General features: G+C 52.0%; 1 protein-coding gene across 1 annotated transcript; it reads right to left on the minus strand.

The window, feature by feature from the left end:
• Positions 1–2,325: 2,325 nt before the first annotated feature.
• Positions 2,326–5,455, minus strand: RTN4RL1 (reticulon 4 receptor like 1). The gene is made up of 2 exons (XM_040586098.1): positions 5,410–5,455; positions 2,326–4,363 (listed from the first exon to the last, which is right to left on the minus strand). The coding sequence occupies exons 1-2, from the start codon at positions 5,453–5,455 to the stop codon at positions 3,000–3,002; spliced, it is 1,410 nt and encodes a 469-aa protein (XP_040442032.1). The 3' UTR covers positions 2,326–2,999.
• Between the last annotated feature and the right edge of the window lie 11,623 nt (positions 5,456–17,078).

The raw sequence follows: 17,078 nt of genomic DNA on the forward strand, positions 1-17,078 counted from the left end.
ACTGTCTTTATCTCAACTCATGGATTTTACTTCCGCACTCCTCCAGTTCTCTCGCACATCCCACTGGGAAGGGGGGTGAGCGAGTGGCGGTGTGGTGTTTAGCTACCTGCTGGGTTAAACCACGACACCATGTCAAACAACACCTCCTATTTAGCAGCGTATCATGTCTCCCTTCTGGTTTTTAAACAGGAGCCTTTATTGCTCAGAGTTAGAGTGCTTGATTGACAAGGCTTGTAATACACCATGGGGTTGCCTTTATTTTTCCTACATGTTAAAGAAAAAGATACTAAAAATACAATTATGGTTTTGAGCCAGGCGTAGTCTGTTCTAATATAATTCATCTCAAAGACTATCCATCGTGTCTGCTGCACCCAAATCATTTATAAAACATTAGCATCTCCTGTGCTGACATTTCACTCCTATATTACAGGAGTTACACACAGACTTAAAAAAAATTAATAAAGTGCTTCTCTTCTTCATTCTCCCACTGAGAGCTTTGATTTCCAGAGTATGAAACGAAATAACCAACATAACAACATTCTCCACTTCTAAGGGACAGTGCCAGACTCATTCAGTTGCTATTGGTTATAGAGAGTAGGACATGAGGGAGCTATTTCAGATCACGGATTATTTGTTCTGGCTGCATTGGACATCCCTTTAGTGGAGCTTTAGAGCCCTGTAGACAGAAAAGTTTGGATAGGAGCTGGAAGGGAGCGGGCTTGATGAAGTAACCTCTTCCTTTCTCCTCCCAGAGTTATTCCTGCTATTACCCAAGAAGGGTATTTAAAAGTGAAGCATCCGAGCCCCTGCCCCTCCTTGCTTGCCATAAGAACAGAAGATGCCTTGACCCTCCAGCTGCCCACTCCCACCACCCAACTGCTTGTAAAAATAAGTGCATCAGGGAATTTTCTTCTCTCCTTTTTTTTTTTTTTTTTTTTTTTTTTTTTTTTTTTTTTTTTTGCATAGGAGTTTCCCTTTTTGTTTCCAGATACCTCCAGAGGTATACGCTATATATATGCTGCCGCATAAATCCCGCTCCCCATCCCCAAAGCAGTTGGGGGGAGCAGATTTCTCGAGTTGACCCATTCTTCCTGAAGCTAGTGGTGTGTCTGGTGGCAAACGCGAGCCGTTTCCTTTGGACTTTCCAGCCTCACACATGAGCTACGGGCTAGAAACATGCCACCACTGGGAGACTGTTACGAAATGAACAGCAGCCTTTTCTTGTCCAAGATCACTTTTATTTCCCTTGTTTCATTAACTTCAGTGTCTGTTTGGTCTCACACATCCACGCTGACAGGGAAGTCACACCGACTGCAGACTTTGGGCAGCATCTCCCCAAGCCCGTGGGCTGCCATCGGTGAAGCCGCCCACTCTGCTGTGCCCTACGGCCAGCAAATGCATCCCTCCGCCGCGGGGTTTAATTCGGGATGAGGGGAACAAGCAGGTCTGCTCCCTCTTCTCCACCTAGCCACAACCCCCTCCATATGGCTGTCTTGGACCATTTATTTTTCTCTTCTATGGCGGACCAGAAGCCCTGGGCACTGTGCTTCTCGCTGCTCTATGAGCTCTACTTTCCCCCTTCTCTGACTCTTCCTGTGACACGACCTGTTCCTTTTCAGAAACAAAACCTCCCCTGACGCTGTCAGGACTATCTGCAGCCTGGAAACTGCTCCTTGCTGCCCCAGTGAAAACCTTAGTCCAGCTATAAAGGTCCTCACGCCACCAACGCCGCTGGGAAGCCCCTCTCTGCCTCCAGCCCCATAAAAGCCCCTTTCCTCCCTGGGGCCTCGCCGCACTCTCTGGAGACAGAGCTCTATGGCTCTATTTATTTGGACTAACGAATATCTCTCTCTCTCTCTCTCCCCCCCCTATTACAATTTAGGATGTAAGGGTGAGTTTTGGCTCTCTGGATATGGACTTGGCTGCATGGCATACAACCACCCCCCCCACCCCTCCCAAAGTTTAGTGCTCTGAATTGCTGAGAACATTGGTCCGCTGTGGTTCCCCCGCGCGTACTGAGCCCGCCCGATGGCTTTCAGCATCTGTAGGCACTGCTGCCGGTTTGTTTTCTCAAGAAAAAAAAAAACCATATACTGGTCTGCTATAAATTCAACAATACAATCCTTAGTTCTGAAGATATAGTTTCCGTATAGTTTATAAACATTATAAGACATACATATGGATAATTGAGGGGAAGGGGGGGAGCCTGTGCATTTGTTGGGTTTGTTGGTTGTTTTTTTTTTCAGATGTGTGAACATGGTTACAAAAAAGCGCACCTCCTGTGGGTACTCATCTCTTTAAGTGTTGGGTTTGTCGGTTTTGTTGTTTAATTCCACCTCTAATCAGTCTTTCCTTTGGTTGTTGGCTACTCCAAGCCCAGCAGGCAAGCCCTGTTCTGCTGTAATGCCTGAGATATTCAGGGGTTTGAGATTGTCTTCTACGAGATTCCCAGCCAACTTTGGCCTCTGGGTTTGGAGCCAAAAGGGCTAAAACGTGGGAGAACCAATGTCCTTATTACATCGGTATCAGTGTCCTTGCACTCACTTTCAGAGAAACAGTGTAGGCTTGATCGGTGATGGTTTTTACAGCAATTATGTTCCTTTCGGTAATTGGAGGGGTCGTTCAGAGCGCTCTCGGATGAACAGGATTTCACAAGAGCATGGATACAGTCCATTTGTCCAGCTGTTGTCACCGACGAATTGGCTACCGTCCCCATTATCTGCTTTTTGTAAGGTTGGCTTTGTTGTTGTTGTTGTAGGTGCTCGGTTAGGCTGTTTGTGACAAGGTGTGATAATGCCTTTTAATCCGCTCCCGCTGCGTTCGGCACAGTCCGCGTTGGCAGCCCGGCCGGGCACGGAGAGACCGTCAGAAGCCGAGACAATGTTCTTCCCTTTGCCAGGCCAACGCTAGCCACGTACAAAAAAAGAAGAAGAAAAGAAACTCTGGTCCTTTGTAGATTGGTGGCAGTACAGATTTCGTTCCTCCCGCAGCTGGGGGGCTCAGCGGATGACAGCCGCTAACACCATCATAAAAACCAGGAGCGATGCCCGGAGCCCCGAGCAGCCGGCTGCCTGCTGGACCCCGCTGGGCGGGCGGAGGGGCGTCCGCCGGGTGCACTTACCCTTGCGTTTGGGGGGCAGCGTCGGCATCACCCCAAAACTGAATTTGTGCTGATAATCAGGCACATAGTCTGGAACCTCCTGCCCGTTTTTCCGTGGCCCCAAGGATACCGGTTTAGAGGTTCGGTTACGGCTTTTGTGGCTGGTGCAGTTCTTGCCGGGTTTGCGGTAGCCCGGCCGGGAGCCGGGGGGAGCGGCGGGCTGGCTGCTGTGCAAACCGTTCTCGGCCCCTCTCTCCTTCCCCTTCTCCTTGGAGGAGTGGTGAGGGTGGTGGGTTTTGGAGGCTCCTCTGTCTGCTGTGGAGAAAGTATGTGTTTTAATCTGATGGAGCGACTCGGACCCTGAACAGTTCCTAAAGTCTTCTGCTCTTAGCACCTTGAGGTCCTTGCCGTGCATCTGCTCGGGGGACTCGCAGATGACGCTGGAGCTGGAGCCTCTGAACCTGTGCAGCCATTCCCAGAGTGAACGGGCTTTGCAGTCGCAGCTCCATGGGTTCCCATTCAGCCTGAGAAACTCCAGGGCTCCCAGGTGGGCCAGGCAGTCCCCCTGCAGCTCCGAGAGGCTGTTATTGAACAGGAAAAGGGTGGTCAATCTTCGGAGGTCATGAAAAGCCCGCCTGTGAATCCACTGCAGCTGATTTTGATGGATGAGCAGCCGATCCAGGTTTATTAGTCCCCTGAACGTGTTCTGATGGAGGCTCCAGAGCTTGTTTCCATGGAGAAAAAGATGGCTGAGGTTAACCAAGTCAACAAAAATATCATCCTGAAGGAACTCAATGTGGTTGTCTTGCAGGTAAAGGTATTGCAGGTTGTGGAGGCCACCGAATATCCCGCTGGGGAGGGAGCTCAGCCCGCACTTGTACAAATACAAGGCGTGGAGTTTCACCAGCCCTTGGAAAGTGTCTGCAGCTAAAGCCCTTAAGTAGCGATTGTCCCCCAGGTCCAGCTCTTCCAGGTTGACAAACCCATCGAAGGTGTTGGGGTCGATGAAGGTGATATTGTTGGAGTAGATCCAGAGGGTGACCATGGAGGGGCTGAAGTGGCCCCGCAGCAGCAAGGTGATCTGGTTGTTCTGGAGGAAGATCCTCTCGCTGTCCTCAGGGATGCCCTCAGGGATGGTGACAAAGTTGTGAGCCTGGCAGCTGACGGTCATCGGGGATGGGTAGCACACGCAGTCAGTGGGGCAGCCCAGGGCGCCGGGCACCTTCAGCCCCAGCAGCACCAGCAGCAGCTCTGCAAACCCCCCTGTGCAGAGAGAGGGGAGAGCGACATCAGCGGGGACTGGGGCACCTCCCCACCCACCCATCACCAACCACCGTGGGGACTATTCCGGGTGAAGAACACCCCCAATTAACTCAGCCCTCCTCTCTGCTCATGAATTACCCACGTGGCTGTGACGAGTGGGCTCATCACCCACGGTAGATGAAACGTGATGTATGGATTACTCCCTGCCTCCTCACCCTGCCTGCAACAGGCAGGGCTGTGCTCCCAGTCCGCAACAGCCAGGGGAAACTTTCGGGGTGAGAATTCGTGCTGGCAGTGCAGGCAGCAGAGCCCCTTGCCTGCAGGCAGCCAGCACAAGCGAAGAAAACGCCGTTGTGCGAAGGTGTGAGAGCAAACAGAGGAGATGCAAACCCTCGCAGGTGTCCATCCCTCCTGTAATGCATCTCTTATATCACCCATGCTTACATACCAGAGAGGAAAAGGTACGGAGCTTTAATTATTCCCAGCACATCCCCTAAAATTACACGTGTGCGGTGCATCTGCACCACACACCCAGCTCCCCCGAAGGAGCAGACCCATCCCTGCCATCTCTTTTTACTACAGTTGTTAGACACCACCATCCACCCTGAAAACCAAGTGATTTACAGGAAAATATGTTGTCGGCAGTTGGTGGAAAAGGCTGAGCTGAAAACTCCGTTTGGAAGTGGGATGCTCAAACATATTTTTAAATGGATGTCCTGTGGCAAAGCATATTGCATCCTCTAATGCTACAGTGTGTGCTTGTGACCGGGGCTTTCTCGCTGTGGAGAAGAAGCGGTGAGCAAGGCAGTAATCATCCCCTCCCTCTGCTCGGCTCTCAGAGTGCCGGTTTCGCCGCCCCGTTCCCGTCTCGCTCCCACTCCTCGCACCAGGCTTGCTTTCAGGCTATTCCTTCTGCGCCAAGTGGCTTTTCAGACTCATTGCACCAGACTTGTCATTTCTCATTCAGATTTTCCTCCTAGATTTGGCTTTTTCCTCTTACATGCAAAATTTGCTCATGTCTAATGAATTCTGCCTCTGGACTTTACACGAGAAAGGAGTACCGTCGGAGCAGCGTACAGCTGCCGATGCCATCCTGCCCACGAGTCCTTGCCTTGCGCTCAGCTTGTAATAATCTGAAAAACGAGAGTGGAAGTGGAGTTCATCTCTAATTACTCCACGTCGTTATCACCAGCTAGTCTGTGAGCTGGACCCCTTGGGCTTTTATAGTCCCTCTTTTCACCGCCTACAGCTGAATACAAGGGGGAGGCAAGAAAACCTCACGATTTTCTCATTAATTGTGTTTGAAATATAACTCCGTGGTTACCATTGCCTTTTGCCTAGTATGGAGATCTATTACCGTTTAGTTAACAGCAGGTGACCCGTCCATCTGGACCCATCCTCTCAAGGCAAAGTTGTCACATTTTTAGATAAACTGGGTTACTCAGGCTCTCCATAAATCACCGGTAAGAGGCAGTCACCTCTGACTAGACTGTTAATAGAAAAAAAATAGCATCACTAACCAAAGCATTGGACCAAGCCTTGGCTGCTATGAGAAGTGGGGGGACTTCTTCCAGGCACTGCCCTTCAGAAATGAAACATCGGCTACCAGGCGAGATGTCTCATTCCTGCGCCGCTGCCAGAAAGGGGCTGTAAGTCGGGAATGTTTAATTGGCGACAACTCCTACGGCTGTGTAGGAAAAGGAACGTTCTCCAAGTCACCACCGTACCATTTCGTGCCTTTGCGAGGAGAGAGGAGCTGTGCTGGTGGGAGCACCGTGCCAGCGCTGACTCCCGAGCACTCCCTGCCAGAACAGGAGCAACTCACCGTGCAAGTGCAGCCTGGGAAACAGCCGTATCCCAAGGATATTGTGATTATCTGAGCACCAGATAACGATGGTAAAGATAAAGCTAGGTTTGCAGATACACTCTGATAGGTTTTTTACCCACGGGTGAGCTTTGCTAAGGTGGGACAGCTTCATGTTCCCCATCCTACCTCGGTGACACTGAAGTACGAAGCCTTCGGTAGGCCTAATGTTTATTAGGAAAATCCTGCCAGGCACAAGTGCTGTGACGATCTCCCACATGTAGAGTCTGTTATTGCAAATACCAAATCACAAGGGTCTGAATCAATAAACCATCTCCCAGCTATAAGCAGCAGGTTGGAAGATTACATATTGCTTCCAAACAACAGTTTTATGCGCTCTTCCGTGACACAACAGTTGCCAGGCTAACGGGATTACTGACGGGAGGTGGAGCTGGGCAGGGATCTGGGAGCATACACAATTTCACGTATATGGATGGCGATGACAGGCGACTGTTAGCAAAGCGCGGCGATGGACGAAGGCAGCCTGGGTCTCCCTGGAGCGCAGCCAAGGTAGAGGCTCCTGCTGAAAGGGAGCGCAGTGTTTAACGGCTCCCTGCCTACAGGGATAACTCCAGAGGTAAAGGTCAGAGGGGAGCCAAGTCCATCTCTTTAATTAACAGGCGTTTGTGAGTTAATTCCTGAAGTTCCTATGGAGAGGGAGATGTGACTCCCACGGTCATGGATGGTGGTGGGGATGGTCTGGGGTGTTACTGGTTCTCAGCTTCCCAAGGGTACGATTGTAGGAAGAAAACCCAGGGATGTCTTTCTACCTACGTGCTGCAGCTCGGGCGTGAAGAGAATGGGGAAACAGAAGGACGGATGCTTAGAAAAAAATAATAATTAGGTGGGCAGGACTTGGAAAGAGGAAATGTATGGACTCCCCAGTGGATGCACTCAAGGCACATGGTCTTATCAAGGATGCTTCCCCTCCAAGCCCGTAAAAGCAGCTGGTCACCCAGTGCTGTGAGAAGCTGTTCCTGGGATGCCCTGGGATTGGTCCCACTTTAGATCCAGGAATGAGACCCCCAAGAAACAAAGAGGCTGTGGTCACGGAGCCATGCAGCTCTTGTGGCAGGTACCACCAGCACTGCGATGGCTTGGCTATGGCCAGCAGCCAAGCTTCACTGGGGGGGAGACAGCCAGGAGCACTTGGGTCTCGCTGGGCTTCCCGAGAGGTCCCAGCCCCCCTCCCCTGAGGGTTAGACCCTGCCTAACTTGTTGAACTCGTTATTCCTGACACAGCCCTTTCGGCTTCATCTTGTAAAGGTTTCGAGGCAGATGGAGGGTCACCAGCATGTGTGTCGGAGCTCACCAGGGAGGAATTGCTTCAAAAGCAGCACAGAAAAATCCTACAGAAACCTGACGGTGAAGTGAAAAAAACCAAAGCCCTGCTGACATGGATAAAATCAGCAAGGGGGTGTTTTATCTCCTGGATTTCTCCCACTGATGCACTGTCACCCTGGCTTCTGCTTGCAGTGTCCTTCTGCCGCCTCCTGCTTTTGACTGAGGTTTAAGTGATTGGAATGAATTTGTCCAACTGTCCAAACCATTTCCCATGTAGCATCTAATTGGGCATTAATTAGGCATCAGTTAATGAATGCTTGAAATAATTTATCTTTGGATGCGTCCAGTTTGCAGTCTTACTTTTAACAGCATTAGACTCATTATTAGATTAACATCATTATAAATGTTCTCCATTACCTGCTTGTTTCCATTGTCTTAGCCTTATTACTGAGAGTGAAAATCACTCCTCCCACATGCATTATTGATGAGTAAGGACTTTCTAGATGTAGCACGGGATTAATTGTTATACAGCGTAATGCATTTAGCGTGAAGCCTCAATTTCTGCAAGAGCTGAAAGCGGCCAGAAGAATGCAGACGCCCGGAGCCAGCGGGCTCGGCCAGACACTGCACATCTCCCCCCAGCCCCAACCAGGTTCCTCCAGGGCCAGTGCCAGCACAGGAAGAAATTGGGGTGGGCGGGGGGAGAAAAAGCTGGTTTGATACCCAGGATCGGGGGGGGTGGAGGGGGGGAAGGTTCAGGGTTGGAGCATTTCTCTGCTACCACGGTGGGGACACTGGCCTCGGCTGTGCTGTGCGAGCAGCCTGCTCCCAAGAGCTGGCTGTACCTGCGCCAGTGCTCTGCTGGCTTTACTGTATCTCCAAGCAAGGCAGAGCTCGTTTATTTAGGAAGACACAATGCCACATGTTAATCAGGAGTCTCAGGCTCCAGGGAAAGAAACCACTCAGGACAAGGCTAGATGCTTCGGTCCTGGGGGAGATGTACCTGCACCCATGGGCAGCCCTGCAACCAGCCCTTGCCGCCCCCTGCCCGCTCCTCCTCTGCGAGCTGCTTTGCTCAGATGGATGCTTCCACCTCTCCACCCGGCCAAGCTTATATGGGTCACGGCCCGTCTAATTCTCCCGCAGGATCAGGTCTCGAGGATGGAGCAGGTTGCTTCTCTTTCAAATCTCTCCTAAACCGCCATCTGCTTTGGGAGACCCATCTTAGCTCATGTCTACATGCAACTTGACTGCCTGCTTACTGTGTCCATTACCGGTGCTGCTCAAGCTGTTAGATTTATAAGCTCTTTAGAGCAAAGCCCTCGTCTTCTGGTTGCTGATTTATGTATCTTTACTGCCATAAAACACTATGTATAGCTACTACATAATATAAATAATAATACTTAACCAGAGCGAGCTACAAGTGGGGACAAAGCATCTGGCTTCTGCTCGCAGCTGAGATTATCAAAAAGGCAGAAGCTTACTCATCACTCACCCTCTTCTGAGGGCAAATTCACACCTGGTGTAACACCACCACCTCGCTGTCAGCGAGCTCCAGAGACAGATTTTCCTGCCCAGTTCACACCCAGGATCTATCAAAGGATGCTCTCCAAATCCACCCAGAGCGAACCGGGACACAAAGACATGACAAAGACACGACTACAACCCCCAGGGAAAAGGATCCTTTGGGAACTAACTGAGAATGGGATGTTCACACCCCCACGGAGAGAAACTGTTGTTTAGGGAGAAAAAGAAGCCTCAAATGTTCACAATTTCATCTGCCAAGCGGTGGACGATGAAAGGCAAGGCCAGAGCAGCGACAGCAACTGGGCGCGAGCCAAAACAGATCTGGGATGGTTTGACAAAGCAGTGTCAGACCTGTGCTTAGTAGCTGTGTGTGGGTTTTTTTCCCCTCTTTTTTTTTCTTTCCTTTTTTTTTTTTTTTTAATTTCAACACAGAGAATAAAATAAACAAGCCCATCCTGACTGTCACAAAGACCAAACTCCCCAGCGAGCAGCAGCTTTCAGCGTCCCTGCAAAGCCCTTCAGGTGCTGCCCAGTGGTCCTGCAGCAGGAGCTTCCTCGGTGGGTTTGCTCCCCACATCGACAGCGGCAGCTCCCGGTGCTGGGACCTGGCACAGGGCTTTGCTTTCTGCACGAGCTGCCTTTCAGCCAGAGAGCGGCAACCACCCATCCACCTTCATCAATTTTTTTTATTTTTTTTTATTTTTTTTGCAAACGGTGTCATAAATAACTGACAGATCCCAGCTGTTTGGAGTTATGGTTTCTGATGGAGTGACAGCTGCTCCCAATCCCCCAGTCATCACCCCGGCAGTTCTGGAACATTTCAGCAACATAAAAATCATTGGAGATAATTTCGGTTTTGCATAATTTGGTTAGACAAGCTGTGATTTAATGGCAATTATGACCTCCGAGGCAGAAGATGAGCTTGGAGGCTACTGGCTTCACATGACTTTAGCTCAGGGTGTAGCATCGGGGATGTTCCAGGGAGAAGGTACTACAAGAAAAAATCCTTCTCCAGCAGCTGGAATTGCCTGCCTTTGCTGGCAAGACTGTTTCCAGAGGTGGAAGCATACAAGGAAATTTGGAAGGAATATTGCTAAGGAAAGCTTTGGGAAGAGGCTGGTGCCAAAGGAGCATCAGGAGGTATCTTTTAAAGAAAAGCCAGGAAAAGGCTTTAGACTAGGGAGTGCTGTAGCCCCTATGAATCCTTCTGTGTCCCCAGCACCTCATGGTCACCCTGACCCCGCTTTGGTAGCCCCGACATTAAAAAGCAAATGGCACAACCAGGATGGGAGGGCTGGCCAGCACCGGGAATGGGCCAAGCCCTTTGCAGGCACTGCCCACTGCTCTCCCCTCCTGCAGGGTCTCCCCTGCTCCGGGCTGTGTTCCTCTCCCAGGTGCTTCTCAGCCATCCTGGAGCCTCCTGGATTGCGTTTCTTCAGTGGTGACCGACTGGAGCAAACCCTTGGCCAGCCAAACTGCGCCGGAAGGGCAGTTAAAGATGGAGAACCATGGTCAGGAGCACTGAGGACATCCTGGTGCTTCTGGCTGGGGGCTTCAGGAGGAGCAAAATGTTGCTTAACAGCAGGAGCAGCTTGTGCCTGGAGCTGAGAAGGTCCAATTTCCCTCTCTCCATCACTGCTGTCAACCAGCTTGGAGTGATGGGAGCTAAAGCTCAGGGCAGAACCCAGGGGCCAGCAGCACCCCAAAATCAAGTCCTTTAGGGTGTCACAAGATCATTTTACATTTGCTGACCCGTTATCTGGAGCTATTCACCTTCCTCCACCAAAGTCAAGGCCAAGGTCACCTGGAAGTTTCTGGATAGTGGTCATTAACTCCTATTGCAGTTTGAAACCAGACCATAAATTTCATAGTGTAATAATGTAAAAATCAATAACTCTGTTTGAAACAATAGCTTTGTCTTCCATTTCAGCCGCTGTGATATCTCCCCACGGACCACGTCCCTCTGAATCACACAAATAAAGAGAGAGGAGCGATGGGTGGCAGGGCGGCTACCCTCCTGTCAGGTGCCCAGCCCCTCTGTCGTTACAGATTCAATTAGTTAATTTCTTTCTCTCCTGCAGTTAAACTCGAGGATGATTTTAAAAGGGAACAAAAAAAAAAAGAAAAAAAAACCCAAGCCTTTTATGCTCAGTCTCTTTGACATCCTGTCCTGTGCAGCATCCCTGAGGCTCTTCGCACGAGGGATGCCCAAGCCCCCAGTGCCCTTCGCCACGGGCAGCACCACCAAAACCCAAAACGCACCTGGAAAGAAGCAATACCAGGTCACATGAGCAAAAAAAAAATGAAAGTCCGCTCTTTTCCAGCTCTGGCTTTCTGGGCGAGGGAGGTCTGGCTTCCTTTGCTTGCTTATTTTTTGTTGTTTGCTGTAGCACTGACTTGAAATATACATCGAGAGGCAGGATTGTCTTTCACATGTTGGTGGATGTGTGATCCTCAAAAACAAATTAGCACCGATTCACTTCTATATAGAGTGCAGCCATCAGGGAATCACTCCTGAATTCACAGCGAAGGAAAGTAATAATGCTTCCAGCGTGCTAATCCTCTCCAAGAGCAGCCCCTGAACTCTCTCCTGGTGCTGGAGGCACCACTGGAAATTACAATTGTGCTGAAAAAATAATAAATAAATGCAGAAATTGGCAGGGTTTGTGCTGGTCCAGAGGATTTGTGCCCTAATGTGGAACTCCCTGTTTAATTAGCACTCCTCTCCATGTCTGCATCTCCTCCTCCCGCCACTTGAGCTAAAGAAAAAGGGGGGAAAAAGGAGGCCAATGGAGGTAGTGGCAGTGGGATCGGAAACGGCTGTAGAAACTTGTTTAATGTAAATGCTTGTCTCAGGGCTAACACATGCAGAAACAGAGGGAGTGTAGAGTGTGTTTTCCCTGTGTAATCTGCTCTGCTTAACCCCAGTTTGCAGTACGCCTGCACCACCGCGATGGCCTTGGAGTGCAGCTGCGGGCGGATGCTGCTGGTCTGACGGCTGCAGGCACGGGACAGAGCTGGTACCTCGGTGCAGAGCTGGAAAGCCAGCATCTGGGAGAGGGCTAGCTAGGTCAGAGGCTGGGCTGCTGCTTGCGTGGAGTTGGAAGCAGATCTGGGATGGGATGGGATGGGATATTTCAGTTGCAAGGGACCTACAACAATCACCTAGTCCGACTGGCCTGGCCACTTTAGCTGACCAAAAATTAAAGCCTCATGTTAAGGGCACTGTCCAAATGCCTCTTAAATACTGACACACATGGGGATCACCTCTCTAGGAAGCCTGTGCCTGGGTTTGACCACCCTCTCAGTAAAGAAATGCTTCCTGTTGTCCAGTCTAAACCTCCCCTCACGCAGCTTTGAAGCATTCCCATGCAATCCTATCCCTGGCTACCAGGGAGAAGAGATTATCTTCTTTTCCTGATCTCCTTTCCCTGCTGCCAGAGGGTTTATTGTGCCCCTGTGTCTCTCATCCTATTGCATATGATGGACCAGCATCTCAAAAACCACCAGGACCTTCCCAGAGCAGAGGCATGCTGGAGGGAAATGGCACGTCTCTATTTACACATAGATGAGTCAAGTCCTTGGGTCATGCCACGGCTGGAGGTGTCGATGGGCACCAGGATGCTCCTGTTCCTCCAGGAGAGGATGGCATGGCCCAGGGGACACCCGGAGCGTGGCGTGCATAGGTACTGCAGGATTTCAGGCACAGCCAGGGACTTCACTGGCTCTGGGTGCTGCTGTCCTGCCCCCCAGCAGGCACCAGGCATCCTCTGCTGGTCCCTGGCACAGGACGAGCTCCAGCGGGACGTGCCAGCAGCCTGCAGCAAAGCCAGGACAGGAATTGGCAAAGGACAGGGAGATCCTGAGGTCCTCGAGAAGGGACTAATAATTCCAGTTGCCCCGGAGGAAAGAGAAATGTAGAAGGATGACTTGAGCTTAGTGGATTGTCTGAGGCTCTCAGGGGATCATCAGATACTTCCACTCCCTTTTTGTCCTGAGGTGACAAGTTTTCCTTCCCATTCACAGAAATGCAAAGTAGTTCATTCACAGCAGTAATAAGAACGGTGTCCCTTGTAAAACAGCCGGCTAGCGAACCCTCTGAGGCGCTTTACAGCAAAACAATTGCAGATGAAATGACAAAACCCACCCCAGATGAGCACCAGCCAGATCAGTATCAAATGCTAAACAAACTCATGTGTAGCGAAAGCACATTCACCAGCTCATTTCCCTGCCAGCGGCTGGCTAGGACCGACAGAGGGTTTCTCTAGGATCAGAAATACAGCCAGAACAGAGCAAGTGTGAGAAGGAAGAGCAAAGTGACAGCTGCCTGGGCTCTTGGTGCATGCTCGACTGCCCTGCCATCCAGCCCACATACACAAGAGATGCAAAAACCAGAGGCTGCAGAAATCCAGGGGTGCGCTGGATGGACTTTTACATGGATGGAGCAGGGAGCGGATGGTGGCCCGCAACAGGGAGGCGAAGGGCCCTTCTGCAGGGGTTTTGTGCTAGCATGGCTAATAGGGAGAGCATTAGCTCTATAAACGTGTAATCCTGCTGAGGTCCCGACCCCAGTGGTGTCCTGTGCCACCGAGATCCACAAGCTAATTACGTACCGTGCTGCGTACGCTCCCTTTCATCCCTTTTCAGTCTTTCTGCATTTCAGATTTCCTGGATGTCCTTGTGTTTGGTGGAGAAGAGGGCAAATTGGAGCCTGTCATGTACCTTCTTCCCCATTCAGCGGCACATCATTCCGCCTGCAGCAGGGGGGAAGGAGGCTGACAGGCAGGCATCAAAGCCGCCAGCTCTGTCACATTTTCTTTCCCCCCCGCCCCCCCCCCAAAAAAAAAAAAAAGCAGTGATGGCGTCATTTGGAGCCCAGCCCACAGCCTCAGACCTCTCTCCCACACCCAAAATGGGCAGCAGCACCTTTCCACAGACCCTATCTCTTCTCAGGGTGGGCGTGTGATGCCAGGAACCCTCCAAGCGAGCATCCCTGTGCTCAACAGCCGAACGCGCATCACAGAGACCGGCAAAATCCCATCCCCACCAGAGATGCATGCTGGCACGCTGCGTCGTGAGTGCGGTTGCCTTTCAGAGACCTTTCCCGTGCTTTGCACTGAACTTTTTCCCAGCCTGCGAAAAGCACAGTGATAAAAGCAGGGCAGTGTGAATAGCCGCGCTCTGCTGCTCCTCTGCCCGGCACCCGCACCTCGTGCCGGGGCCGTTAGGAGGTTTAATGAGCCGGTGGGGAGATGCTATGTGCCCAGTTAGATGTCGGGGATCATTATGCTCCCACGTGGCTCTTGCCGTGCGGGGGGATGTGGGGGAGCTGAGGACCCACGTGCTGAGCATCAGCGCCTTGCCAAGCCCCTGAAATCTGTACAGTTGGACAGCGGGCAGCTGGAGCGGCTGGGTGCCAGGAATTAATGTGCGAGTGATGAACGTGGTCGGGACACGGCACTTTGCTAATATCCTGCTTTGTCTAGCTCCGATGCCGGCATTTCATCCCAAAATATCCCCCTGCGCATCCCCCTGGGAGCGGACTTTGTGGAGATGCTGCACATCCCCCAGTGCCACGCAAGTGCCTGCATTAAAAGCTTAATAAAAATAGCTTGTTAACGGGATGTGTTGCCATCGCCCGTGGCTTGTGAGCTCGCTGCTGATCTCTGCGCCTTGAATGCAGCAAGGCCAAGTAATTACGGGATGGGGGCTGCAAGGTCTCGACAGTCTAATTTCTATTAATTATAGCCTGCACGCGATCCAGTCGCGGCAGGAAGGGGAGTCGGGGAGGTGGTAAATCGTTGCAGGGCTGGGAAGGGAATGGGTGATGCTGAAGGATGGTGGTGCCGACCTGGCAGCAGCTGAAATGGCCGGGCTGGCCGCAGCCGGGAGGTATTTACTGCAAGAAGCAACAGGCTGTGTGGAGTGACAGGGGTGTTTTACCCTCTGCCTCCTCACGTTGTGTTGCTTAAATACACGTTTTGCAAAGTTCAAACAAATCACAAACAGCAGAAATCGGGCTTGGGGCGGGGGGAGGAGAAGAAGAAAAAGGAAGATGTTGGCAGAAGGATAAAGGAAGGCAATTGAAATGCTCATTAAAACTGAGGGGCTCCATTTCCCTGTCCAAGTGGCCACATCTTCTCTGGAGGCTCCCAGATGCTTTGAAATGCCTTGTCAGACAAAGCCTTTCATCCTACCTGATTCTGGCTAAATTCATGGACCCAGAAATTTTCACTGGAAACGGGAAAGAGGGAGCAATTCCATTCTGACTTTTCACTTCCCATCTGATCACTGTTGATACAATTTATTCCTATGACAGCATCTGCTGCTTTCATGGGTTTTTTTATTCTGAAGTACAACTCGTCTTTGTTAGTCCCATTTTCAGGCCTTTCATCATTTGAGTCACAACATAAAAGGCATTTAAAAACTCCTGCTTGGAAACCAGGCTGGGGGAGAGGGTGGCAGCGGGGAGGTGCCATGTCTCCCCAGCCCCAGCCCTCCTCCGGCACGGGAAGGGGTGTCCCGGTGTGCCGCAGCCCCGCTGCGCTTCCCCGTGCCTCCTGCCAAGGACGGCAGTGATGGGGACACCGTGTTTCCATTTTAGAGCCGTGCTGCGAAATTCAGATGTGGTTTTCGGGTGCAGCTTCACACAGAGCCCTGCGTCCCACCCCTCCGCCAGGGCAGCATCTCTCCCAGCCACCACCGACCCTTTGAGCATTCCTGGGGGCTCCGTGCCCTCCTCATCAGCCAGACCTCTTGTTCAGGCAACTAACTGCCTTTTCCTGCTGCGGCTCCAGCCCAGCTCCAGTGCACCCCTCTGCCCCCATTCTGGGGAGGCTCTGCCACCCCTCGCTGCCACCCGCGCCCCCTCTGAGCTCGACAGAGCCTCTCGTCCCCACCAGTGCCGGCAGATCCCACTCTGCCCTGGCATCTGCCGAGCTACTGGAGGCATCGGGGAGTTTACAGCTACCCACTGGAACCAGCTCAGTCTAATAATAGCCCCATGGTGTCGCACCAGTGGAGAGCTGGAACAGCTACATCTGGCAGGGAGAGGCCACCGCTGGCTGCCTCCGCCTGCCCGGGCTCCTGCCTGCTCAGCTGGAAGAGAAACGCCTTTCCCAGGAACCTCCACCCTGCCCGGCTCCTCTCCAGCCTGGCTCCCAGCTCCGCTCCCCCCTGCAGCCCCCGCTGCGGCTGGCAGCCGGCTCTCCATGCTGCAAGGGTCCCCTGCCAAAAGCAGCATGGCTCACTCCGCTCCCCAAAACCCTGCCCGTGCAAACGTGGGGGGCACCAGGCTCTGCGCCTGCAGCAGGATTTGGCCCCTGTGGAGGGGCCACCAGGGCCGCAGAACAGGCAGCACCCACCTGCTATACTCCCAGCTGGGTGCTGGCATGAGCATCCTTGGGATGGGGTAGCCAGTCCTCTTCCCACTTTGATTCCCCTGCCATATTTTTCACTCCAGTAAGTGCCGAGCTTCTGCTGGCCTCCAACGGGCTTCCTCTGGGAGCACTTACAGAGAATCCCCTGCCAAATTTTCTCATGCTGTTGCTCTCCCAGTGAGGGCACAGAGCAGCCCCTGTGTGCCGCAGGCGTTGCCAGCACCTGAGCATCCTCAAGCAACATCCCTCATCCCACTCGGCATCTCTTGCCCTTCCCTGGATCCCATCCATCGTCCCTCAGCTCCCAGGAAAGTGAGCGCAGCTGGAAACTGTGCTGCTGCTTATTGGAATAACCTTTCAGGTTTCATTTAGCGCTGCTCACTTCCCACCCTGCGTTCCCATCAGCAGCACTTTATTAATTGCAACTTTAAGCTCGTTGCACCCAGGAAGTCCAGGAGCAGCCGCTGCCGTAAGGACACAGGCTGCCTCCGCTCCCCATCGCTGCTCCCTCCCCCAAACGAAGGGCCAGCCTAACGAAGGGTCACACAGGCAAACACTGCACCGACCGCAGCCCATACCGTCTCGCTCCTACTCCTTGCTCACCCCACGAGCTTCCCACTTTGGGAAAAGAGCGATGCATCCTGGCAGACCAAAAATCCCG

The sequence above is a fragment of the Falco naumanni genome, chromosome 1, assembly GCF_017639655.2.
Source record: "Falco naumanni isolate bFalNau1 chromosome 1, bFalNau1.pat, whole genome shotgun sequence".
NCBI lineage: Eukaryota > Metazoa > Chordata > Aves > Falconiformes > Falconidae > Falco > Falco naumanni.

What these genes read in the sequence shown, in the direction of transcription:
- RTN4RL1 (XM_040586098.1), bottom strand. Translation starts at nt 5,455, where the DNA reads ATGGCATCGGCAGCTGTACGCTGCTCCGACGGTACTCCTTTCTCGT. An exon ending in CGACGGTACTCCTTTCTCGT is followed by an intron (nt 4,364 to 5,409) that starts GTAAAGTCCAGA and finishes CTCTCTGCACAG; the next exon opens with GGGGGTTTGCAGAGCTGCTG.